General features: G+C 30.4%; 1 protein-coding gene across 1 annotated transcript in view; it reads right to left on the minus strand.

The window, feature by feature from the left end:
- The window catches only part of LOC106478368 (protein OS-9-like), a 41,850-nt gene that overhangs the window by 12,748 nt on the left and 7,721 nt on the right, over positions 1 to 21,381 (minus strand). Inside the window, exons 2-8 of the mRNA XM_013938909.2 lie at positions 20,480 to 20,653; positions 15,395 to 15,458; positions 12,994 to 13,073; positions 10,582 to 10,683; positions 5,688 to 5,889; positions 1,413 to 1,598; positions 1,073 to 1,165 (exon numbers count right to left, since the gene is read on the minus strand). Of these exons, the coding sequence (XP_013794363.1) occupies positions 1,073 to 1,165; positions 1,413 to 1,598; positions 5,688 to 5,889; positions 10,582 to 10,683; positions 12,994 to 13,073; positions 15,395 to 15,458; positions 20,480 to 20,653 (901 nt within the window). The remainder of the gene's footprint in view (positions 1 to 1,072; positions 1,166 to 1,412; positions 1,599 to 5,687; positions 5,890 to 10,581; positions 10,684 to 12,993; positions 13,074 to 15,394; positions 15,459 to 20,479; positions 20,654 to 21,381) is intronic.

Genomic DNA, 21,381 nt, shown 5'->3' on the forward strand with positions numbered 1-21,381 from the left:
ATTTAAACACATGGTGAATAGAATACAGATTTTAACTCCAAGAAACATTAGTAACTCAAACTCATCTCCCCTATTTAGAGCTATATATACACACACACACACACACACATATATGTATATAAACACACCCACAAAAACAGATATAACAATGCAAAAAAGAGAAAAAAAATTGTGTTTGTCACAACCATTGCTTCTACCAGATGACCAGAAAGCATTTGTTTCATTGCTAAGAAATACCATAGAAAAATATGATTTCAACACCAGGATATATATATGACAAATCCACGATTTTCACTACTAGAATATACCACAGAAGGTTCATTTTTCTTCACTCGGAGGTACCATGGAAAATAATAATTTCACCACCATGAAGTGACAAGAAAAATTACTTTTTTCACAAGTAGGATTTATCAGTAGTAGGTACGACTGAAAATCATGGTTTCATCACTAAAAGGTGTCAAAGATAGAAACTCTATATATGTAAATAAACCACCTGTAAAACAAGACTTTCAGGAACTTCTAAGCACAAAACTTGGTATACCTATGGAATTTAAAAGAAAGAAATTATTCATAGTGAATATTTCCAGTTCAGGCAAACAGAGGGAATTAGATATCAATAATCAATAAGTTAAAAACTTTTGTATTTTGGTGACCCTGGATATCACCTCTTTTATTTTTTATGTGACTGACCTAATGAAAATCTGTATTACAAATTATGACTTTGTGTATAAAAGACCACTTGTTATTGCTACCAGTTAAAAATAATAATGCAAGTATGAAATGTAGATATTAATCATTTATCTATAATAATAAAAGGGCATATGTGTGTGTGTGTGTTTGTGTGACCACCATAGTTCCAAGAGGAAATAACCTAGAAGTCTGAAATGTTATGCACTTGCTAAATTGTATCAACCTAATAACCGGTGCAAAGCTGGGCACTTTTGTTAGTTAATAATAAATTTCAGATCAAGTCAAAATATTCATTTTCAGTTGAAGTTGCCATATGTCAACACTCCGATTTGATATATTTAGCTTCAGGACAATAGAGCAAAAAACATGAACAAACACTCACTTAAGTCCTGCTCCGACTCTCCTTTTGCTAGTTCTTCTTTATTTGATTCTTCAACACTTTCTGCTTCAGAAACTACCAATTCTTCCAAATCACCTTTTATTTTGAAGAAAAAATTTGAAAAATGCTTATTTCCTAACTATCAGTTGTTTATACTTACAAAAAACCTCCTTTAACATAATCATATTTAAGACAATGTTGAAATGTTAATTGCATGAATAATAATATGCAAATAAATAGGTCAATAAAAAATAACTTTGAACATTATATATGTCTTAAGTCAAAATAATATACAGAAAAAATCAATCATATAAAGAATTTAATGGATGCAGATATTGCTCACTCAAATTTTGTAAAACTCTATCATCATCTTCACCAGACTTCTCAAAACTTCCTATATCAGACTCTTTGTTTTCTTTCTTTTCCAGCTCTATTCTTTGCTGCTGTGCCCACTTCCTAAGACTAGCTAACTTCTGGTGCTGTTTTTCTAACCACAGCTTTCTCTTCTCTTCAGCTTTACGTTTAGATTCTGTAAAGAAAAGCCTACCAGACTCTGATAAAAGTTTTTTTGTTTTTTTTATGGCAATTTGCTTATTATTTTGGTTGACCAACCTCATAACCATTTTGTACATGTGTATTTTACAGTGTAACATTAAATTGTGATATTGAAAATCACGTATGGATGATCTATGTATAGCTGTATCATCACTATATTCTTTTTTGCATTCTTTCTGGTATTGCCATCCCTACATCAATTTACATTGACAAAATGTTTATTATTACTCGTATACATACGGTACCAATGACTAACTAAGCATACATATTAAACAGTTGGTATGTTTGTTGAATTTTGTGCAATGCTACTCAATGGTTATCTATGATAGGTGTCCCTAATTTTGAAAAGATAGACTAAGGGAAAGATGCCACTGAATACCACCCACTGGGATACTCTTTACCAACACATATTGGAATTGACCATCACATTATAAAGCCCTCATAGCTAAAAGAGAGAGAATGTTGTCAACAGGCTTCAATCTTATGAATCACAGGTTTTCAGTTGAGCACCTAACCACCAACCCAGGAAAGACCGTATAACCTTTCTAAAGTTATAATCTGGGCTTTAAGATAAGAAATACACAACTGCAAGTCACCAGGAGAAATATGCAACATTTTCTTATGTCAAAACCTTAATGAGTATTTTCAGCCTTTTCATTTTAAACTGTAACAAAAATGCTTAATAATACTTGCTTTGTAAAACAATAAAGTACAGAAAATGATCATATACAACCAAGAAATCAAAATACTCATATATATTTACATATATGTATAGCCTAATACCATCCTTTACTCCAGTATGCATGAATAGATGAACTGGCTACAGCCATCACGTTTCTAATGCTGTATTATAAAATTAACTTAACCAACAGATTAGCTATTAAGACCACCATAATTACAAGAAGTTTTGAAAATCACATGCAAAACATAAGACAAATTCAACTAATAGACATAGAGATTAGACACAGTTGTTATTCTTTGAAATAAAAAATACTTTTATCTAACAATTGACAAATGAAACAAGTGGACAACAGTTGGAAAAATCTTTAGTTCTGTGTACAGTCAGCTTCTCTATATTTATGCCAACATAAGGCAATTTGGACAAGTACAACAAAAAAATTCCATAAAGACACCAGGTTGATTCTGACCAAGATTTGCATTTGCCTTGAATTATATCAAATCCCACACTTAATCAGAACATCCCAAACTGCCAAATCACACACATATACATACTATTAGGTCAGTTACAATGAAAGAAAATACAGAATGAGTTTGTTAATATTATCCTTCCACGTTACTCTTATTAGTCACATTAACAATAAGAATAGCAAAAGCGAAAACCGGACACATCTTTTTTACATACATCATTAAAAAAAATTAGATAAAACTCTTAATAAATTCAGATATGAGAACAGAAATAAAACTTCTTGCTGTTCCCAGGGCTAGCCCATAAAGGCTGTGGTTCCGAGGGCTGTTTAGTCCCTCAAAAGCCAGAGTTTTACATGCTATTTGGTACATTTTCTGCCCTTTTGAGACAATTCATGACAACAGATTACTATTGGTCAATTTTTGCCACTTTAGTTCATGTTCAAATGATAAAAATAACTGACCAGTTAAACTAGTTCTTTCATGAAATTTTTCATTTGTTAAAAAATTCCTTAACTCTTGAAAACAATTTCTAGAATTTTGTTGTAAATCTGTTTCTCCCAACTTTCATCTTATCATGTCTATCTGTCCACGTTAGGTTCCATCTAAATAATTTCACACACAAAAATAATTTCCAATAAAATAATGTCTATTTTATGTAATTCTTAAAAAAAGAGTGACAAGCACACACCATTAAGTCAGATGGCAAAAGATGTAAAGCCTACATCTATGCTGATCATTTTAAATTGTTTGCCATTATACTTTAAGGAATTTTTGAATTTCTGAAGACTGTGGATACATTCAGCTTCAAAACATTTTGCTATTTGTCAGCTGTTCATCAATAAGCCAGTTAAACAGCTGGTTTTTAATCCACAATATGTAAAGACTTTGGTTTAGTGTAAATACCTAAACAGACAAGGCAATTTTCAATCAATCCTATTTGCACCAGTATTTTGTCTTCAGCCCCACCATTCTAATATTTGTCTTACCAGATTCAAACAAATTGGGTGAATGGCAAATTTGATAATAGAAATGGGAGAAATCCACCAAATAGCAGTCAATTCTTATCCCCGCAATATGCACACACCCAAAGTTAATTTTTCCTTATTGTTACTTCAAACAATCTACAGTGATTATTTAAATCCCCAGCAAATTGGTCATTTGATTGATTATTTTATCTAAATTAATCTTAGATTGTTTTTGTTGTTTTTACCTTTTAAGGAAACAAACAATTTCATTCATAATAAATTGAACTGATAAAAACTAAAAATGTAGAAACACACAAAAAATAAGACAAATCAAACAAATCAGCAGTATTCTTAAAACCGTAAGTACAAAAAAATCCATAAAAAATCTTACCAAAATACACATTATAAAATTAAAATTTGTAAGTTATAGGAATCAGAAAGAAGAATAAATGCAGTCATAATAAAATAAAATAAAACTGAAAGTATATTAAATGACATAAATAACTTTTTCTCATATATTTAATAAAATGACACTGACAGATATAACAGCTTTTATAATGACACAACTGTGATCCTTTATCTTAAGAAACAGACTAGAAATATCACCAAAATTCCTGGGTTTTTTTGTGAACATTATTTTCACTGAAGATGTCAATACTAGAACCAAATAATGATATGGGGCATAGTAATTATAATAAATACATTTGTACAGGTTAAAAGAGTAAAATCAGGAAATAGACTCACACTGGTGGGTAGAAAGAACTTAATAACAAAAAAGCTGACGTGCTACTTCATCCAGGACAAGGGAATAAAACGAAAACAAATTGCTAAAAGAAAAAACATACAGAATGCTTATACAAGTTAACAGGAACAGTGATGAAATTACCAAAATAAACACACACACACCCAAACATTCTAAATATCAGGGAGATGTGGACTATTTTTCTCATAATATTCTCAAAAGTAATTCTTATGAGCAGATAAAGAATACACAATAGCAATTATGTGTCCTGCAAAAAAAATAACCAAATCTGTTTACAACTAAAACATCCCTTTTGCTTAAAATAGTACTACACTGACCAAGGACATCAATAGCACTTAAGAGTACCTTCCGAGAGCCAGATGCTGAACTGGATTCAATAAATGCTCAAATTCCTTCAGTTAAAAAAAAAATGGAAAAACACCCACCCTCCTGAAAAAAGAAATGGAAATTCCACTATATAAAGATCATTTCTCTAAAGTTTGATGCCATTTTACTGAAACAGCTATTTACTTACTTATAACAGTCATATCTGGTGGTTCAACTAAAGGGGTTAATCTTCATCATTAGACACAACTAGGATCCAGGCAACGTAAAAAGTCTGATCAATAATACTGCAGATTTGCACAAAATGGAGAGTACTCATGTCAACAATCAAAGCATGATTTCTAAGTTTTTCCTTAAGTATAAAAGGATATTAAGGAAAATAGCTACTAAACTATACTGAAACTTTTGATTTACAAATAGTTAAATTAACACTGTTCGGGAGATATTGTAAGAAACTTTAAGAACATAAATTACATAATATGATCACTTTTCAATGCAAAAATACATAATTTTTTGAGGAAAGGTAGTTTGGTTAAAATGAATATATTTTTTTAAATATACATAGTAGCATTATTGATAACTTTTCTACAAAGACTGAATCAAATTCAGCAACTGGAAGAAGATAAAACAGAGCATGACAAATACTAAGACATCATAATTATTACTGGAAACAATTAAACATCCTTCAATGAATTGGTGCATAAATGTCTAAGTTAATATGATTTGGGTTTCAAGTTTTTTCTATTCAGCAAAGTTTTATAGACTTATCATTTCCAAGATATTCAACATAAATCTGTTGTACAAAACTTCTTTAATTACATATACTATTAGTAGAGTCACCATTTTATAACTTCAAATGTACCTTCCAATTTGACCAAGTACTGTTGATATTGATCTTCAGTAAGCAAAGGGTTACAAGCAATCATGTGTGGTTTCTTTGTTGGAGGGACATGAAGCTTTGGATGTTTGCACACTTTAGCTGTGTGAACTGCCAGTATGTAGCTACAGGTTTCTGGTTCATCCACTCTTGAAATATAATCTACTGCATCTTCTTCACAGAAAAACTAAAACACAGACACACAAAAAAATATATAAGGAAAATTGAAGGATTTAATATCACCATTATTATATTTAAATTTTATAACAAGAACTACAAGGTCTTTTAGGATATTTTAACAAAACCAATTTTAGGAGTCAATTTTCACAAAATTATCTAAACCACTGTTAATGTGATATGCAAGCATACAATGCATGTTGTACCTTCTTAGCTTAATGTAGGAATTTACAATTTTTCATGGATTCTGATTCTAAATAAATGCTTGGTCCATGAGTCTGTTATTTTCATTCTAGTTACTTTTGTTTCTTTGTTGTTCCCTAGTAGATAATACCCACTTCACCCAAGGAGACACTGCTACAACTTCACGCTGTTCAGAGAAGGTCAACAAAAGCAATGTCCTTCATTGGCTGACAGATGGTATGTGTACATTACAGCCTTAACTATGTTGTGGGAGAACGACCAGTATCATTATTCATTAGGGGTAAATTCAGCACTTCCTGTAAAGTAGGCAGCATTGAATTCACACAGTTCTACTTGGTTTTTTAATGTGAGTTGGTCAATGGAAGAATAATTGTTGAATGATTCACAGATCCAATAGGAAGTGACAGTCCAACATCTACACAAGTATGTACATTATGTTTTGTGCTTTAGATAATAATAGATTGTTTTAAACTTTACAAAACATGTCCAGTCTATTTAGTTTCTTGTATGTATAAATATTAATCATCATTGCAATGCTTCATTCCTAAACATAATGTTTTACAGGAAGTTTCTAATAGACAATTTTGATGTCAAGACCAACAGATAATAGTGATTTGATCATTGACTGAAACTGGTAAAACCTCAAGTGTAAAGTACAAAGATCATCATGTGTGATCAGAATTGCACAGAATCGAGATGCACTGTGATATGAGACAAAATGAAAAATTAGACAAAATATTCTAACAGTTCTACAATGGGCACCAGAACAAAGTATTTGAGAAAACAGTCTGACTGATAAAAGTGCAGTAATCTCAAGACATGATGGTATAGCAGCTATTTATTACTTTGAAAACACTTTCCAAGTACAATAGTGAAGGTACCACATAACAGATATTTGAGTAATAGCATCCAAAGGATGGCACCATTCTCTTCTAAATTGATAAACTAACCATGGATGCATCCAAAAACACACACCAATTACTCAGTTTTAATTAAGAGAAGTGCAAGTGGTTCCATTATGGTATGGAATGCATTTTATTGACATGAATTTACTCCAGTCAAATACACATTTCACATTTGAAAAATTTACTAAGTTTTCAAGAGCTCTAATTTGGATCATGTTAAATCCAATTGAGGTCCTCTCCTAATGAGTACTCAGCCTTAGGTGTCATTTTTCTGTATCAGGGTCAGATCTAGTATTCAATGAAATAGTTTTGCCATACTTTACTTTCTGTATGCAGGAGTGCTATGTGACGGTCACATAAAGCAGATAATTCCAAATTCTTGTGGTCCAACTTACTTTTGGTTAACTGCAGAGAAAAAATGAATTGTAAATGCAGTTTTGATGTTTTCAAAGAGATTTATCCCAACCTGAGTGTGTCAAAACTCACTGGCAAAGACTCATCTTTGTTTCATTGTTTTTCCTTATGCCTACATGATTTATCTTAATTTTCAGTAAAATATATTTTATTATCTTTTGTTAAATAATTTTCCTTTATTTACTCTTCATTTTAATACTATTTATTATTTTTAATTCAACCACAACATAATAGTTCTCCATTCAGTTATCCAGTCATTATTCAATTTGTTTTCAATTAAAAAATTATTTTGTTATATTTCAATTTAACATTTAAGGAGTGTCCATCATTGTATGGTGACTACATAATGTGGATTGAATTTTCAGCTAGAAATGTGAAACGAGATCATAAAATCAACAAACAAAGTCTCTTTTGCACAGATGATTTTCTCAGCCACCAATTTATATCCAACATGGCATATGATACTATTCAAAACATCAGTAATACTTGCAGTTAAAAGCTGTTTAATATTTATGAGAAAACAGATCCGAAATGACATCTAATCACTCTGGTGTTTTTTTTTGGCATTTGAAGACAACTGAACTTGTGCAAGCTGACAATAATTCTGGCTCTGAACCTTAATTATCTGATGATAATTTTTAGCATGATGTGACTGAAAACAAATATGTGCCTAAACATAACAGAAAATAATATTTTGGAACAACATGGGACCTATTGGTCCATCTTAGCTTTGTAACAACCCTCTGCTTTCTTCCATCCAGCTACTCTTTTGTCCAATTCACTAACTTATCCCCCACATCCATAAATATAATTTCTTTTACAAGCCTTTTATGTGGCACCTTGTCAAATGCTTTCTGAAAATCCAGATACACCAAATCTACACCCTTATCCTCATCTAGATAAGCAGTAAACTTTTCAAAGAATGTTAAAAGATTTGTAAGGCAAGATGTTCCCTTAGTGAAACCATGTTGACTATCCAATAAAATTCTAAACTTTGTTAAATAACTTGCAAAGCATTTTTTAACAGACTTTCCAAAAATTTTTCCCACAACTGATGTAACACTAATGGGTCTATAATAACTGGGACAATTTTATCACCTCCCTTGAAAAGAGGAGATACATTAGCTAACTTCCAATCCTCTGGTACCTGACCATTATTCAAGTACTGACAAAAAATAGTAGCAAGTGGTTTAAATATCCAATATTATCTGGCTCAGGAGCCTTATCATTTTTTAAACATCCTAATTTTTTCTTAACCAGCTCAGAATTAATTCAGTCATCTCGTTTGATCTTGTTTCCATTTATCAACTGATGAAGATATGTAATACTGCTTAAATCTTCATTAGTAAAAACCAAAATTTAATAACCCAGCTTATAATCATCAGATACTAGCCTACCTTTAGCATCCCGCAAGGGTTCTATCCCTATCCTAACATTTTGTTTTCCCTTAATGTATTTAAAGAAATCCTTACTGTTAATTTTTATATTTTCAGCCAACTTTTTCTCATACATCCTTTTTGATGTCCTAATTGTCTCTTGTCATACCAGTCAATTTAAATTTCTTAAATTTATTATGCTTTTCTTTAATTTTATTTCTTAAACTCTTTGTGTGCCAACCTGGTTTTGTACTTGTACCTACCCTTTTCTTTCTATTAGGAATATGTTTACATTGAATATTTAAAAATTTATCTGATCAGTGTCTCCAAATAACTCAGCTGCCCAATTCACAACAGATAACTCTTGTCACATCCCTTCAAAACTTGTAAACAAAATATCATTATTCCTTATCTCCATATGCAGCAAAACATTGAACCTAATAAAGCAATGATCACTTGCACCCACATGTTCCCTTTCTATTAGGAATATTGAAATACAGCAAGGCTTGTTTACCCAAGTTCAACATTGATCACGTTTTATCTTTGAGTGGGTTATTGGAATGTTAAAATAGGAAATAAAGCATCACCATCCCAAACATTCTCTACAAATTATTGTGAATCTTGTAAACAATTCTAGGCAAAACAAAATTGCCAAATGGCTTAAAATTCTCATCTTTAAAGTATAAATGTTAGTTATTTTTCAACCTAAGTAGCTTTTCCTTTAGTTGCCGATTTTTCTTTTATGAATGCAAAGTTGCACATTTTCAGCAATGGCATAGTCATCTATGGACGAGTTGTGATGTCTTTTTGCAATGAAGCATGCTTGGCTTTCAGGTTATTTATTTCCTCAGTCACTCTTTTACCCTTGATGACTTTCTTTATCACTTCTTTCTTTCCTTAATTATGTATTGGTGATGTGTACCAATAGCACTCAAAGCTTCTTTGTAATCTTCAACTGTCTAATTCATCCACATGAATGCACCGAATTTGTCAATAACCTTATTACATCAATATCAAGTAAAACATTTCTCAGAAAACAAGACGTTGCTGAGTAATGGTTTTCAACACATTCCAACAGTTCTTGTAACACTCTGTCCAACCAGCTTCGCTAGCAATTACAGTTTCTGCTCATTACAACACTTTTTCGTCATTGTAATATTTGCTCTATATGTTCCGCTGATCCTTTGCAAGCTTTAATAAAAACTATCTGTAAAGGTAATGGATGATAATCTGGCTTGTTTTCATTGGTTGAAAACAACGAGAGCAGAATTCACTGGCAAATTTTGTATACTTATACAAGATGTTACATTGTTAATAACATTTACACATTGTAAGACTTTGGTGTTTATAGATTTTTAATATTTCATGAACAAAATTATAAATTTCACACATTTTAGGAAATAAATAAAAACAATTCAAGGAATTATTTTCAAAATTCAAGTATTTATTTTTGAAACTTAAAGAACTTTTTAAAGATTAAACTGTTTTAAAAATACATGCACTTTCAAAATTTTCACAAAATCACTATAAAACATGCATGCTTTTTTTAAAAGAATAAATTATTTCATTAAAAATGTTATATTCAATAATGTTCGTCTGTCAATAGGTTATACTAAAGACCTATGTAATACACACAGTATATGGTCTCTTCCTTACATGCATTATATGGAAAAAAATATACCTTTATGTATATATTTTTGGCTTTAACTAAAGGCTTAATCATTGTGTTATAATGAAGGTTGAAAAAATTACCTAGCATCATACGAAATGTTTTAACCAATGAGACACTTGTAGTTCACATACCCTAACTTCAGTTTTACGTTGTCTCCCTGTCAAATCACAAGATGTACCATTAACATAATACTGACTGTGGTACCTCCTAAAGACACTTCCACTTGTTTTCTCCTGTTGAGGAAATGTGGATATTAATTTCCCAATACTCTTTCTAAGACAAAATCAAAATTCTTAGTTCATACAAGAAAAAAAATCTAACAACTTGTAGTTTGCATTAATATCTATATAATAAGAGATTTAAAAAACAAACATGATTTTCACTAGTTATTTTATGAAACAAGTAAAAACTATTTTCTGAGCAAATCTAATTCTACTTGAATAGTATTAAAAGTGATCGAAGCATTATAAAGATATATTTAATATCAAAAATAAAGCTGTATAGTTCAAGATTTACTGTGTAATACCTAGTAGAACAAAATAAATCTAAATCCATTATATAACTTTAAAAGATGCATATCCACTACATTTATAATGTACATAAAAGTTATCCTAAATTGCCATTACAGATTTTATACACGTATGTTGCCCAACACGACAAAGTTGTTTTTGAAAGTATTTTCTTAGTTCATATCATCTGGATTTGCAATATATATTATCAGTGAAATCATGATTATTTTTCATAAATCTTTATAATTTACTGTATTAGAAATTTTTCAATACTTATAAATTTTCAGCTTTCATAAAAAAAAAATTAAATTCTAACCTAGATTAGACAGTGAATAAAATTAAATTTTTTCATGAACACACAAAGAGAACGTAACTTTTTCCACAATTGAGTGATACAGAATGATAAATGTGAAATTTTTACTGCTCAAAATCCAATATTAAATTATATGTATTTTCTCTCTTTCTCTTAATGTGCAAGTTTATTTTCCTTTACTATCTAGAACATGTTCTGAGTTTGTTACAGAGAGCTGCATTTGAACCAGAATGATAGTAACCACACATTTTTAAGGTAGAATACGTCCAGCCTCAAGGTATTAATACTTTATTCAGTTCAATGAGAAAAGTTAAAGGTGATCTTATTTGTAAGCATCTTACAAAAAATTTCCAAGACATTTAAATATGGCTCAGAAAAAAAAAAACATTACTTAAGCTTGTAAAAATCATAAAGTTCTTGCCATTCCAAACTGATAATGATCTGTTAACACAAAGACTTTAACTCTTCAAACAATACATTAAACAGGTTTACTCACTTAAACAATGCTAAGAAAATTGTTGTTGTATTCAGTATGAAATAATAGAAAAACCAAAGAGTGAAATTCTCATTCATTAAAAACACAAGCAACTTTCTGTGTGTGTGTATGTGTAAGATAACACTGAATTTCAACTTAAGAGCTCTTTAATAACATAAAAGTAAAGCAGAAATTAAGACCATACACTGCAAGTGCAATGAACACAACAAAATCAGCAATCTGCATTTTTGCCAGATCAACAAACTTCTAGTTTAATCAGCTAGTCTAATACAGTTTGAGAGATTCTTGCCCTCTGATATGCAATCCTCAGCAAACAGATTTGTATCTCATTTTTATAAGTTTGTATATAAATAAAATCTGTGTTTTCTGTCTGATTTGGAAACTAATTTTCTCACTTGTATATTTTACTAATATACATTTCTTTCTTCTTTTTTTTTTGCTTATTTTTAAGAGCAGATTGCTTTTCCTTAGTCTGTATAATCTTCGTGTATTATAGAAGAAAGTTGCAATATTCTGGATTAATAAATAACTGCACTTTTAGGAAGATAGTTAACATCTATCACATTTCATAATTTAATAACCTAATAATCTACTACTAGTAACTTTTATACTCTTTCTCTAATGTAATATTAAATATCAAAACCTCTGATGATGCATTAACTATATAGGTAAGAACTAAAATAATTTAAAAAGTTATGAATTAATTAATACAATGCTGTAAAATAAATTGACTAGAAATAATTAGCATCATAAATTAAATCAAAGCATGAAAGAATGCACTGAACAATCAATTTCAATAATCTCATACAATTCAACAAACTTAGGAGGTTTAGGTTAAAACCATGTACTAAGCTATAAGTGCAAAATAATTTTCATGACTGCTAAAACACTTTACACATTGAGCAGAAAGTATGGTATAATGTCAAATTTATCAATAAAGCAACTTTAATGGTGAAATATTTATCACAACTATAAATTTCTATTACAATATTTACCTAAGCTATAATACATATCAAAGACTGTAGCTGGAAGCATGAAGGTAACTTATTTGATTAACTTATTACTTATTATTTAAATAAGACACATTTGCATAAGAAAAATTGTGTTAAGCAATTAAGAAATGCTAACAGACAAAATAAATTGTTGTAGTGCACCAAGAAAAGTAAAAAAAACTTGAAGAATATGAAAAGTAAATAGTAAAATAATAAAAATATATGATACTAACTGAATAATCAGACTCGTTGCTCCAGTCATAGTCTGACTCGTAATTTCCTAAGGTCATAACTTGGCCTACAATTTTACTGTCTAATAAAAAGAAAATAAATTAATAATTTTAAGTTATGAATGAAATAGAGTACATAAAAATCACAACTTCTCATGGTTATCCATTTCAGTTATACTTCAAGAATTTGAAATAATTATTTTCTTTTCTCAATAAAAATAAAATTATAAATTACCAGTTAATTATGGAAGATCAGCCAGCAAAAATTAAAATTGTTTCCCAGTAAAATAATGCTTAAATACTCTATACTTTGAACAGAAATTGTGGCTCTTTTTCTCATTTATCAATAAAATAACTAACAAATTAACTATTTTACTATAATAGTTCATTTTTGTGCATTAATCTCCAGTATAAATGTTTTTCATTAAAAAAAAGAACATAATGGAGTTTGCAAATGTAACTATACACTTTTCTTAACCAAAACAATTAATTATGTATACTTATTCATTTATTTTAACTTTTGTGATCCTTCTATTTTGAAGTATAGCACTCTGCAAGTCAGTAAATTTTTCATTAAACAAGATAACTCTTTCAGTATTGGAAATTAAAGTAAAAAATTGAGTGAATCTATAAAAGTACATGAAAGGTTACTTCAAAATAATATAAGATGTGTTAAGACTACTCGTTTTGGAAAGTTATATTAACAATTATAGTTGTCATATTTACTGGAGGTTTAGAAGAATGCCAAGTGATAATGATTTTATGCCTTCCCTTATATCTCCATAAAATTAGAAAAATTTGTCAGAAGACAAAAACTACTTAATTATTTTTTTAAAACATCAATTCTTTTTTGCTAATAAAAAATAAAATTACTTAACTATAACAAACGACTAACTGTATATTTCTTTAAATTGAACATTATGGCATTTAATAATATTTTAATAAATCTAACTGAATGTATGGAATTATATGCATTGTTTACTTCATATTTTTACTTAACATAGCTTCATTGCTCTGTTTGACTGACTTAAATACAATTTAAAATCATTTTTTCATATTATTTCACTCAAATTATTTCTTCACATAATACCTATAATTAATCATACAAGATACATATATTCATATAATCTACTCTTTAAAGTTGTAATGTTATTATCAAGATTTTTAACACCTACTTATCAATAACTTTAACCCTCTCGCTGTGGGTAAGTAAAGGTATGCACGTGACAACCTTTTAGAGGGTTACTTTATTATCATAGTATATGAATAAACTTGGTATCAAAACATAGTTAATGTATCAAATGTTAATTTTATACAAGTTTTAAATTCTTCATTTTATAATAAAATATTTATAAAAATCTTCAATCTCCCCTAGTATGAGAATTGTAACATTTGTTCTATAGGTCTTCCCTCTTCTCTAATTTATTTACCACCCCTCTAAGATGTATGGAACTTAATAAGGTAAATTCCTCATTATAATATAGATATTACTAACACAAAGTACAACTTTTATAGCCTCCAATCTTATTTGTATGGAGCAACAAACTAGAAAATCAGATCCACTTGCCATGCTCATTTCCCTCTGACATTTTATACTATATTTATAAGCAACAGAAAGTCAAAGTTTTAGTATAACAAATGACATATTATATTACATTGTTTTCTGTACAGAACATTGTCTATTTCACCTTCATTTTAAAACTTATTCTCATAGTATTCACATTGATAAACCTAGCTGAATTTTTAAAGGCTTTTATCACATAGTTATAAAGGCAGATAAATTACCTTACACAATAGTTTTATTTGTGCATATTATTCTTTGTTCTTAGGTGCATTAGTTAATTAAATAAAAATTATTTAGTGTGTTAGTACCATTAGTATAAAAAAGTAGGCTTAAGTTTCATTGACAATTGACAGCAAAAAAAGACAAAAGGACCCACATAAGTACCATATTTCTTGTTTTTCATGTATATTCTTTATTTATTATTATTATAAAAGTAACTAAAATGTAAAAATTAGATACTGGTTAAGTTAAATAAGGTAAGATAATGAAAAATACTAATAATAATAATGAGAATTCTTTACAAGGTATGCTCATGAGTAGCTTGTACATTATCTAATTCGATACAGTAACAGAAGCTAATTGTTCACCAAGTGAGTTAAAACTTGTGTGGCAGAATTATTAATTATACACATTTCAAAGGGCAATAAAATAACAAAATTAAGTATAAACTGTTAGTAGCAGTAGTAGTTTAAATAACAAGAATATTAATTTTGTTTTACTAAACAAGTTTATAATTGAAAATCAGTAATATTCATTATTATAAGTTACACAGCCCCAATGTTAAAAAAACTAATTTGTAAAGAATGTTTTTTTTCAGTAAAAATAAATAATAACACTCACCTTCTAAGTGATACTGTTTTACATAATGCCCATAACAAAACTCGTATGTCCACCAGTCTTTAGTCTAAAAGTAAAAATTACAAAGTCTGTAAAATATATACACACACATCTAGATACATATTATAAACAAGTAAAATAATAACACCTATAAATGAAAAATTACATTTTAAGAAACAAAGCATCATCTCTTTAAACACACACAAAAATAAGCAGTCTTCTTCAACATAGCACTATTAAAATAAGACACTATTTTTTCTATATTAAAAATGATGTTTGCTTGTTTGTTTCCTCTTACCTCTGTTGTAAGCTACTATGTACACCAGTCCTGAGTTTATGCAAAAATGTATCAATATTTAGAAAAATATGAATAAATATAGTTTTATTTAAAGATCCATCAAGATGTAGGGCACTTAAAAATTTCAAATGTTAAATATTTTGTAGGTGCATATATAGCCAAATCAATTTAAAAACAAAATATTATCATATTAGTATAACAACAATTCAATAACTTTTTTTGCAAAGAATTTTAAATACCTTAAAGAATGTTTACATGTTATGAAACACATTACATGTACCTGCATTTCTGAAATAACTACATGTTTGTTGTCAAGCTACACAATGGGCTATCTGTGCTCAATCCATCATAGGTATCAAGACCTGATTTTTAGTGTTACAAGTAACAGTTCTAGCATAACAATGCCTTTAAAACCCTCAAAATGTTCTGCTGTCAGGCTTTTATCATAATACATGTATTTATATTAAATTATATCCTAAGTGTAAGATTCTCAACAAGTTACATAGTGAACAATGTGTACAGCAATAAGTCAAGCAGTAAAACTATACTCAGTACAACTTTGTACAACTCCAGATATTTTCACTTCACAAGCAAATCAGTCAAGCTATCTTATAAAATATAAAGAGGCTTACAGCTAATAGATATAAGAGGACCAAACAAACAATGTAGATTATTGCACATATACAAAAGACTCAATCAAAGCTGACACACACAAAAAAAAATAGCAACTAATGTTAAGTTAAATTTTGAGTCACATTAGGGCAAAAGTATTGAAGCCAACTACTGAAGAACTTACAATTATGAAACTTAGTTGTATTTACCTTAGTTTAAATTTTACATTTTACAGAAGCAGGACATTTATACTAAAATGTCTTATTAAAAACTGCTTAGCTTAAAACAAAATTCACAAATGATCAAAATATTCTAACAACAGACAAACATTTCACACATTCTGTCATGTTAAAATTCATTCAGGTGGGAAGTAACTTTCACAAAGTTAGGAAAAATGGCAATGAGACCCATACTAACCCTGATTTTAAATATCTTATTCATGTAAAACCCGAAATACTTCACCATTTTCACCATTATTCATACACCATAACTATTATATGAACATACAGCTCCAACATTTCTGACAATCAACTTTCTCACTTACACTATCCAAATATTATATTCATTATTGGACACTAAAATGGAAAGTAAATTACTATTGCTGGATATTGTAGTATGTAGGCACATTATGCAATTTCAACATTCTTATTCTAATATATTAGTTTTTAAATTTTGCATAAAACACAGTAAGAAAGTTACATTGCTTTTGTTCCTTGACATTCTCTTGTGGTATGGGAGATATGGCTTTTACCAATGCTGCTAATGTCCATGACTTCAATTTCATTGCAGCCAACAACTCTGTAAGAAGAGCTGCCTATGTCTGGTGGCACACCCAGAACTGCTGTTCATACTCTTGACTGATAACCAACCTCTGTGCAAGGGAAGAATGGACAGATGAGGTTCATCGTGGTAGTATACTGCAGGGGCAGCCATAGATCATGGAGGAGACTGAGATTGTGCACAGCCAACAGATGGTCTGCCAAAAGTAATTCACTGATCTGGAACCTTGGACTATGGATCAACTACTCACACAAGAGTCAGCCTTTAAATATGCCTTCAAAATTTGCCCATAATGTCTAGAAAATCTCAATCAGATAATTGCTAAGAGGTCATAATGGAAAAGTCATGGCCATGATTGAGACAAAACAGATGATGCCCTGACATTCAGGAGTGCAGAGAAAGAATATCTGAAGCATTTCAGACAGATAACTACTTTGAATTGCTGATAGCCAAGCCAGGCTGTAAAATGCCTGATCTTGATACAAGACAGTCAAGCCCTAGACTCCAACAAAAACTCAAGTGAGGTACAACTTTGGGGTGTGAGATGGTTACCACCAAAGGCTTGACACGTGGGAAATCAAGCAATCCATCACATAGAGTTCAAGGCTTGGAAGAGTGTAACACAGACAACTTGGGCAACTAAACAAATAATCAATACAATTTACACATTGAAGTTTACCATACAATTACTTTGGCAGATTGTGTAGAAACTCTCATTAACAAGTTTGTGAATGGTCTACCCAAGGAGATGATGAGGTACCATATGGGTATGAAAGATCCTCACCTTGACTGGAGCAATTTCTGTAACAATGTGATATGAAGTGGTAACTTTAAACAGGTCATAAGAAAGGAAGAAGCCTGGAGCTATGGCTGCAGTAGCTGAACCTTAGACAAACTGTCCTACCCAGGCACCTACACTGTAACTAGCTTGAACTCAATCAAGGGTTAACCAATTTCCCACAAATACCAGCACTGCAATGCAACCACACTGATGTGTGAATGAGAAGGGCTATCCTGGTTCACCCATGGTTTATATGCCACAACCAATGCTGATGATTCTTCCATCTAGTTGTTGTTCTGGAAGAAAGAAGTAAAGCATTTGTTTTGCCTGTGGAGGGTTAGATCACTTTCAAGTGAACTGCCTTGAAGCAAAGCATTTAGTTTCAACCAATGGCTCAGTAACCACCAACTTGGAAGAGTGCAATGGATGAGCAACACTGAAAAGTCTGGTGGTTTGCCCAGCTCTCTCAGGGCTGGATGGGTTTGGTATTTGCCAGTCAGGATACAAAGATGAGAGTGGCCAGAACACTGGAAGATCTCAGTGTATCAGGCTCTCCAAGCACCACTACTACTTGGGCCAGTTGAAACAAACTTCTTTCTGGTGAATGAAAGTATACTAAATGTGAATGGTGAGATGAATCTCGAACTATTTCTAGGAGGCATCACTCATAGAATGAAATTAGTCACTGCCAACCTCAGTTTTAGCAAACATTTTGTGTATGGATGTATTGCAGGATTTATCTGGCAGTTTTGCCTGTACAACCATTGAATTGATGTTCTGTGGGAGTTTTACAATGATAGGGAGACCAGACCCAGGATAAGTGGAAATAATCAAGGTTATTGGTTATACTTGGGATGCATACATCTTGCTATGAGTAAAATATGGACACTTGAATTTATATACCACAAACCTTTGAATAAAAAAATTTACATTGAATACAGACATTGTATGATGATGAAAGAACTACTTCCAGTTGTAGTCTTCCATATGCTATATTTTCATTGTTATAATTTAGTTGTTTGCTAGAGGGAGATGCTAATTATGATGATGCTAGATCTAAAAAGTTAAAAGTAGTCCTAGAAGGATCATGATGATTTAATAATCTAGAAATGCATAAAGAATCAATTTGAGAATTTAGTGTGCATTCAATGAGTGTTTAATTCAGTGTTAGATAGTGTGAGTTATTGCATATATTTAGTCACTCAATCGATAAGCAAGTAAATTGCACAAGAAAGTTTTATATTTGTCAGTTAGACAGGTAATATTAGTATCACAATTTCTGTTGAAAATGAAAATTGTTTTTTTTTTTGTGAACTTAGGCTTACAACTTCACTAAAAGTAAACATACCTATAGTAAACATTATAGAAGAAATAAATTGTCATTACATGGAGTGGACTATGTATTATTTTCACCAAATAACTGAATAGAATTGCACAGCGATGGAACACATTATAACAATACTTGTAAGGTAAAAACTTTACTTGAGTAGACAACGTGTAGTTGAAATGGTTGATGAACTTGAAAAATCTAGAAGGGATGATAGCATGCTGGATAACAGGAGCATGATTTAGTCATACAGTTACCCAGAACTGAAACACGAATGCTAACAGATTATTTCACAGTATGGTAAGGCACTGTCTATTCATCAAATGTCAAAAACCTGGACACTGTGTGAGAATTGGGATCTTTTCTGTCAGAGAAACAATCTATACAATACAAGATTTCACTGGGTATTTATTTCAGCATGGATGTAAGAGATTAATGTGCATGCATGATTAATGAGAATTGCTCACATTACCTTAGTTACTTTGAGCCCTATTAAAGTTGGCACCAAGCTAGCATAAACTATCTCAATTCAATCAGAAAGAGAAAGGTAGACTCAGAATCGAAACATCGAAAGCTCAGCTCTTTTCATACCTCAAGATGGCACTCCAGAATACTTGTAAGCAGTAACTGCTTATTTGTCATATGTTGTATTAGAAGAAACAATTAAATAACTAACTTGTGAAAATATTAATTATTAAAAAGTAACTGATTTAAACTGACTTAAGACACAAGTATTGAAATTTTAGGAAGAGGTTAATGTATTTTGAGCATAATTATATTTTGTATGTATTACACCTGTGTGTGTACATCTTCATTTTAACTCTCACTGTAAACATTCCTAAGGGTTAGATGAACATACGAGTCACAGCTATTAATTATAAATATCTTTCACAACTTATTTACTACTGACTATTTAAAAATGCTCCAGTTTCTGAGTCTTTTTAAATCAACTTGATTTTTTTCTGTGATCCTTTGTATTAATTCTTTCATCATGATCTAGTGAGTCAATATAGCCTTATCTCCATCCCACATATAGGTCATGTCATCAAGGAGTCGAAATGAATAAAATAAGGACACGTGAATCTCAATACCACAAAATTTTGAACAAAACATTCTACATTCCTCAGTTCTATAGTATAAAATTCTGCCAAAACTCATACATGCACTGAACAAATGCTTGTAGTTCATAAACAATTCCCAAATTAACACAGGTAAATAAAGCTCATTACAGCTTCAAAATAAAACATGTACGCAGACATATTGATATAAAATAAGAATTATAAGATTTACCTTTAATAAGCATGGACTTTTATGTAAAGGTTCCAGAAGCTGTTTGATGTCAGGTTCTTCCTTTGGTGATTCAGCAGATGATGCCTGATCAGTTGCTGTTGAAGGTTGAGGTAACACACACTGGTACTGCTGACCAAATTTTGAAGTCAAATGGAGAACAGATGTACTTGTTTCCTAACAATACAAGTAGTTAGTATTTTACATGGCTGTTAAATAATGGACAATACAAGTAGTTGGTATTTTACATGGCTGTTAAATAATGGATTCAATTTCATTCTTTAGCAATCTGTTTCAGTTGTCGATTTTGATTACCTTGCCCTACAGTTTCAAGTTTCTTTAAAAGCATTTGCCTTCATATTTTAACTTGATTTTTTTCCTATTGTAAGCTGGTTAAAAATGTATCCTTACTGTCTTGCTTAATGTTTTATATGTTATATATATGTATGTATGTTTGTATCTATGTATGAATCTACAATTTAAAACAAAAATGAGAAGAAAAAAAAAACCTAAAATGATACAGAACCTAATTACATCTACACATACAATGCCTGAAAATATTTCAAATAGGATATTGATTTTCATGCAAGGTCACCTACTTTTGCATCTTTAAATATTTATAGCTACTTGCAGATGAATAACAAAAAATGTCCTCTACTTTTTTCTTTTGTCTGCCATCTTAGCATGAATATCTTATTTCTAGGCCAGTTAAGTCAGAGTATTCTAGTTCCCCACTAATAAACAAACATATCCAACAAATAAAGCAAAAATGCTATCTGGTATGTACTCTACTGATGATACTTCAAGGAGTTTAAAAAAAAAAGAGTTCTATTGACACCTACATGCACATTTCCATGTGCATATATTTAGTTTAGTTTCAGTTTGCTTTAAATACAATAATATAC

This window comes from Limulus polyphemus, unplaced genomic scaffold, assembly GCF_000517525.1.
Source record: "Limulus polyphemus unplaced genomic scaffold, Limulus_polyphemus-2.1.2 Scaffold204, whole genome shotgun sequence".
NCBI lineage: Eukaryota > Metazoa > Arthropoda > Merostomata > Xiphosura > Limulidae > Limulus > Limulus polyphemus.